This window comes from Mustela putorius, unplaced genomic scaffold, assembly GCF_011764305.1.
Source record: "Mustela putorius furo isolate JIRA1106 unplaced genomic scaffold, ASM1176430v1.1 tig00000056_pilon_pilon_pilon, whole genome shotgun sequence".
Lineage (NCBI taxonomy): Eukaryota > Metazoa > Chordata > Mammalia > Carnivora > Mustelidae > Mustela > Mustela putorius.
Genome location: NW_025421263.1, coordinates 3,441,443 through 3,447,442, shown reverse-complemented (window position 1 = coordinate 3,447,442; position 6,000 = coordinate 3,441,443). Strand labels below are relative to the sequence as shown.

The 6,000-nt window shown below is 49.5% G+C and overlaps 1 protein-coding gene across 2 annotated transcripts in view; it reads left to right on the top strand.

The window, feature by feature from the left end:
* Positions 1-3,055: 3,055 nt before the first annotated feature.
* RNF175 (ring finger protein 175) overlaps positions 3,056-6,000 on the top strand; it is a 44,318-nt gene continuing 41,373 nt past the window's right edge. The window contains exon 1 of one of the 2 annotated variants that reach the window (XM_004772001.3): positions 3,056-3,252. In XM_004772001.3, coding sequence (XP_004772058.1) covers positions 3,187-3,252 — 66 coding nt within the window. In that variant the 5' untranslated portion in view covers positions 3,056-3,186. Of the gene's footprint in view, positions 3,253-4,977; positions 5,255-6,000 lie in introns of those variants that run through there. The other variant, XM_045083439.1, reaches the window with a different exon arrangement.

Here is a 6,000-nt window from a genome sequence, read left to right as displayed (position 1 = left end):
CCACATTCTACTGATTTACACTTTTAAAGATTTTATTTATTTATTTGACAAAGATCACAAGTAGATAGAGAGGCAGGTGGGGGGGGGCGGGAAGCAGGCTCCCTGCTGAGCAGAGAGCCCGATGTGGGGCTATATCCCAGGACTCTGGAATCATGACCTGAGCTGAAGGCAGAGGTTTTAACCCACTGAGCCACTCAGGGGCCCCTGATTTATACATTTTAAAAATTAATGTTTTTACAGTTCTATTTTTTTCAAGCACTAATTCTTTGACAGCTAGATGTAAGCAAATACATTCTCTTGGTCCTTGGCTTGCTTTATTTTTTTTCTTAATAGATTTCATCTTTTTTTTTCTTTTTTTTTTTTTCTGTCAGAGAAAGAGAGCGAGAGTGAGCACAAGCAGGGGGAGCAGCAGGCAGAGGGAGAAATAGACTCCACTGAGCAAGGACCCTGATGTGGGGCTTGATCCCAGGACCCCAGGATCATGACCTGAGCCAAAGGCAGAGGCTTTAACTGACTGAGCCACCCAGGCATCCTGGTTTGAATCTTTTTAATGTCAACTCTTTATCGTATAGAAGTTTAATATCTTAACATAGATAGTTTTACTAATCTTTCCCATTATGATTTGTTCTTTTTGAGTTTTGTTTAATATATTCTTCACATCTTGAGATAATAAAACTATTCTTTTAAATTGTCTTCTACAAGTTTTGCCTGTTAAACCACCTGTTTTGTCTTGGCATGGCAAGCTAATTGCTAAATAGTCTATGTATCCCTGCTGATTTATCACTCCTGCCCTAAAACTAGTTTCCCGTAGATCCATGTGTCTATTTGGAGGGCTTTCTGGTCGCTCCATGGTTCTATCTCACTATTCCTGCACCAAATAGCATACTTAATTTTCTAGCTATTCTTGAATCCACCTTGTTTTTCAAACACCTTTATGGCATTAGCTCATTTCTTTCATTACATCACTACAATCACTTCAGGGCTCTTCATCAAGACAGAACGGGGAATGCATGAGCTATGGCTAATATGCTGAAGATATTAGTGCTAAGTGAGAGGAAGGCTGTTGATCTATTCCAGGATTTACGACTGTCAGTTGCCAAGTATTTGATTTAGGAAACAAATTTGTGAAGAAATGAACTCTGGTTGGCTGAACCCCTCCAGAAAGCAGCCGTTACCCTCTGGGAAACAAGGTATTAGTTCCATATCTGGAAATGAGTCATGAAAGAGAACCAGATATGATACAGTAGACCAGAGCAAGTCCATCACTACCGGTGGGGAAGAAATTGACTTTTTGAGTTTTATTCCCTGATGACTGTTGAGCTGAAATCAGAAGGAAGATGACTCCCTGTGGGCTCACATGTGTCTCCAGTGAAACCTGTAGATGTTTCTGGTGTCATTCAACCAAAGAAGAGAATCTCATACCCCAGAATCAGAACTTATATAATGATAATGAGCCATTATCCCTATAGGATAGGGAAATTCTATTTCCAACCAACCAGCGGAGGCGGGGTGCGGAGGTAGTTGATTTAGATGAACCCAGATGAATTTGAGGACATCAGGGACTGGGGAGAAAAAAAAGGTCTTTGCCACAGGAAAATAGGCCAAGAGCTAGGAAGGGAGGCAAAACGTCCAAATGAATTCCTTATCTTTGTTCCCAGAAATACACTGCTCTTTCAATATTCCTGCTCTCAGCACCCCTGCCCAAATTCCAGGCTGCTGGAGCCACAAGCCTGGAAGCCATCAGTAAGTCTTACAGATTTTATCACCTAGATCTCTTGACTCTATCAACATCTCTCCATCTCCACTCCACCCCAACCCTACACATACTTACATATGCTATGCTGTCTTTAACTGAACTATAGCAACAGCTTTCTGGCTTGAGCCATAGTTGAGCCCTCTTGCCCACCCCTGAAGCCAAAATACAAATTCCCACTGCACCACTTACTAGCTTTGAAACTTGGGCAGATTTCTGCACCTCTCTGTGATTCAATGTTCTCCTGTAAAATGGAGATAACACCACCTACCTGGAGGCCTTGTGACAACTGAAGGAGTTGACACGGGTCAAGCACTTGGAGGAGGAAGCACTTACCACTTACTAACTTACCAGGTAGTCGTCCTGGATGTTTGTCTCCACGCCATGCTAGACTAGAAGTTCTACAAGGGCAGAGCTGTATCCACCTGTTGGTAAGCCTCCACTGGTAGCTCCTTGTAGCTCTTGGAAACTGTGAGCCACCACAAACTGGAAAGGAGCCAGCCATATTTTGTAAGTCAGTCTATCTACTAACATAATCCCTTTTTGTCTCTTGCTCTACCAATGCGTTCCTAACAGCTTCCCCCAATGTTCCAGCTTGTTCCCAGCCATAAATCCATATTAGGTCTACAGCTGAGGGGAAGGAGAATGCCCCCTGAAGGTGGAGGAGACGGAGGCAAATTGTGGATAATTTCCCACCAGGAAGTGCAGGGGCAGAGCAGCACAAAGGCCCAGAGGGTCTTCCTTCTCTCCCCACAGCTGAGTTTCTCTCCTTTGTCATCTTTGGAGGAGGCAAGGGTGACTTCAACAGGGACCTGTCCAGATAATTAAAACTGCAGCTAACAGGGAAGAAGGGCCGATGGGCCCAGGAACAGAAACGCAACCGGAGATGCAACAGAAGTTCAGCCTCCCAGGTTTTGGAGAGTCGCCTGAACTCCCGTCTTGAGATAAAGGCTTCTGAAGGAAAGAGCCGGGAGAAATCGTCCCTTCGCTCCCTCTCTCTCCTCTGCACTTCTCACTCTCCGTCCTCCCCACATCTCTTCCCACCTTACTTCTGAGCTCGGTGTCCAGCCCTGCCACCTGGTGACAAAACCGCCGGCAGGAGCCAGGCGCCGCACGCGATGAGAGCCACGGTGGCCGACGACTGCCGGGCCACAGAGGGAAAGATCCCTGAAGGATCCCCCGGGCCGTGGCAGGAAGGAGGATCCCGAGCCCGCGCCTCTGCGGGCGGCGGGGGCGCGGACACCGGCCCGAGGGGCGGCGCTCCCGGAGGCCGTCTGCGCACGCTGCCGCAGGGCCCGGGGCGGGGCCGCCGTACGCACCGCTCGCCCCCCGCGCTCGCCAGGCAGAGCGCCCCCAGCGGACTCCGGGAGACCCTCCCCCGCCCGCGCGGAGCGAGGGACTGCGCGGCCGGGGGCGGACGCCGCGGCTGAGGTATGGCCGCGGGGGCCGCGGTGCGCAAGGCGGCGCCGGTGCTGGAGGCGCCTCCGCAGCACGAGCAGGTATGGGGCGCGGGCCGCAGTCTGGGGACACGGGGCTAGAGTCCCGAGGATCACGCGGGGGTTGGGTGGCCGCGCGGACAGGTCTCCGAGTCCTTCGCCCGGGCGCGGGATGGAGGGGCGGATGACCTTTCTGGAAGGTGCTCATTGCTTCGCCTCACCCTACCCCACCCCATGGGAGTCGAACCCCTCTCCATGGCCCTCTTTCCCTTTCTCCCCTTTCTCCCTCTTCTCCCCTTTCTTCTTCCTTACCCCTCCTTCTTCCAACTTCGTCCCCCCGCTGCCACTTGTCTCCTCCAGAAGGACCCTTGTTGGACTCCTCCCTATCCGTTCCCTGTCCTCCGTACTGGCTGCCCCTCTGTCCACCCTCTCCCTGACAGAAGCCCCAGGGCCCAGGCGAAGGCCGTGGGCATTGGAAGACAACAGCTGAAGGGTGCTGGGTGTACATTAGGCTTGACTTTGTGGTTCTCAGAGGTTCTCAAACTTCAGCGTTCATCATAATCACTCGGAAGTCTTGTTAAAACGCAGATAGTTGGGCTATGCCCCGGGTTTCTAATTCTTGATATCAGGGATAGTGGCTGATCATTTATTTGCAAGTCTGACTAGTTACCAGGAGGTGCTGATGTTCAAGGTTTAGAGAAGCTCTGGGCTAGCACTTTCCTCTCCTCGCATCCTGCCCTCCCCCGAACCCTTCGGTGTTTTCAAATCCAAGTCATTACTATATTTCATTTATGGACTCTTCTTAGGCCGTGATCACATACCAGGAACTGTGCATGGGTAAAGGGGAAGCAGTTAGAGGTAGACCTTTCCCCCGGAGCTCGCATCCTGGGAAGAAAGTATAACAAGGATAAAATAACTCATAGAAGGTAGGAAGAGATTACTGTCCCCATAAGAGGTTGGAGTGAAGTTTTGTAGGCTTTCTAGGAAGCAAGGAACTGCTTCTGACAGGGAGGGTGGGAAGGCTGATGGGGGAGGGAGGGATGGCATGGCTTTTGGGAGCAGGGCCTTGGAGAATGGATGAGATTCCATGTGGCCATGAGGGGAAATGAGAATTCTCCATGGAGGAAACAGGAATATGAAATTACTTGGAGGTGAAAAAAATTGGTGGGGGCTGGGAGGTGAGCATGGAGAAAGGTAGGGGTAGGAGTGGATATTCTTTATGATCCTGGCAGAAATCCAGGGCTCATGAATCCTTGTAGGCAGAGAGAGCTGGATTATGACAAATCTTGTAACACATTATGTATTGGGGATCTATTCTCTAAAATAGGGAAGCTGTAAGGGAACTCCCTGGCTGACTTGCTGGTTTCACTCTCCTGTGAACCAGATCAGATCATTCACAGCAGGTTATGGACGAAGAAGTCTGCAAGCTGGGAAGGACAGAAGACTGGCAGAGTCAGTTCTGTGGCTGATTCTTGCTGTTCCCTTAAGGCTGCCATTGCTACCTTGCCTGCTGCCCTCAGGAGGCATGGTCCCCTGTTAATTCTTCCCTAGGGGGAACTCAGCAGCTTTTCCCTTAACCCCTCATGGCAGAGCCTTGTGGTCCAGGGACCCAGGGCCAAGGTGTCACTTGGGAGCCAATTAGAAATGGAGTCTCAGTCCCCCACCCCAAAACTGCAGGCTTAAAATCTGTGTGCTAACTGAACCCCTGGCTGACTGCACATCAAAGTTTGAGAAGTGCTAGTTTAAAACAGACTTTGTAAGAGCTGCAGATAATAAAGGAGAAATAGATATGGTTACTGAGCACCCCAACCCCATAAGAATTTACGGAGCACCCTGTGTATGACAGCACCCTGACTTGAAACGTTACCCTGTTTAATGTTCATTCAACATCCTTATCACCCCCTGAAGCATATTTCTTTGTGTACTTGTTTTTCTGAGAACCTCCATCCCCTTGGACTCCAGCAGAGCAAGCACTTGATCTGCTTTGCTGGCTACTGTATTTCCAGGACCCAGCACAGAGCCTGGCAAAAGGCAGAGCTTCAGGAGATGTTTATTCGACAAATATGTGAGTGAGTAATGAACATAAAACCTCATGATCCAGACTCTAGGCTGCCCAGCTCCCAGTGTTAGCCCTTTGTGACAAGTAAAACCCTCCTCCTCCCCAGCTAGAACCCCTGTGGCGTCACAAGAGCAAGCCAGCTACACCATGTCTGCTCCTGATTCCTCAAAGTTGGGATGCAAGAAAGCAGGCAGAGTGGATTCATCAGTTTCCTCTTGTCTGAGGCCTCCTTTGCAACCTCTGTTTACCCCAGAGGACCCACCTCTACCCCAAATTCTTCTCTGCCTTAGAGTAGGCCTGACACAACCCCTTCCTCCCCCTCCAGTCATGGAAGCTCTGCGCTTGCCCAGTGACATGGATTCCATATCACTAAACATGGCCCTCCAAGTCTGACATACCTGTACCTCCCTCACATATGTATCAGGGACACCAGTAGTTTGAGTTCACACTTCCAGTTTTGCCAAGCATTTTAGCAAGATTTTTCTAACAGACGGGTTTTTGTGAGGGAAGAGTTGAAAGTGGGTAGACCCATTTGGAGGCAGCAGCTGAGGTGAGAAATGAGGAGGGCTGGTGCTGGGAGGGAGGCAGTTTTCAGATACAGTTGACCCTTGAACAACAGGTCCACGTGTACATGGATTATTGGCAGTGTGGTACTGTAAATGCATTTGCCTTATGATTTTCTTAGTAACATTTTCTTGTCTCTAGCTGACTTTATTATAAGAATACAGTAATAATACACATCACATACACAG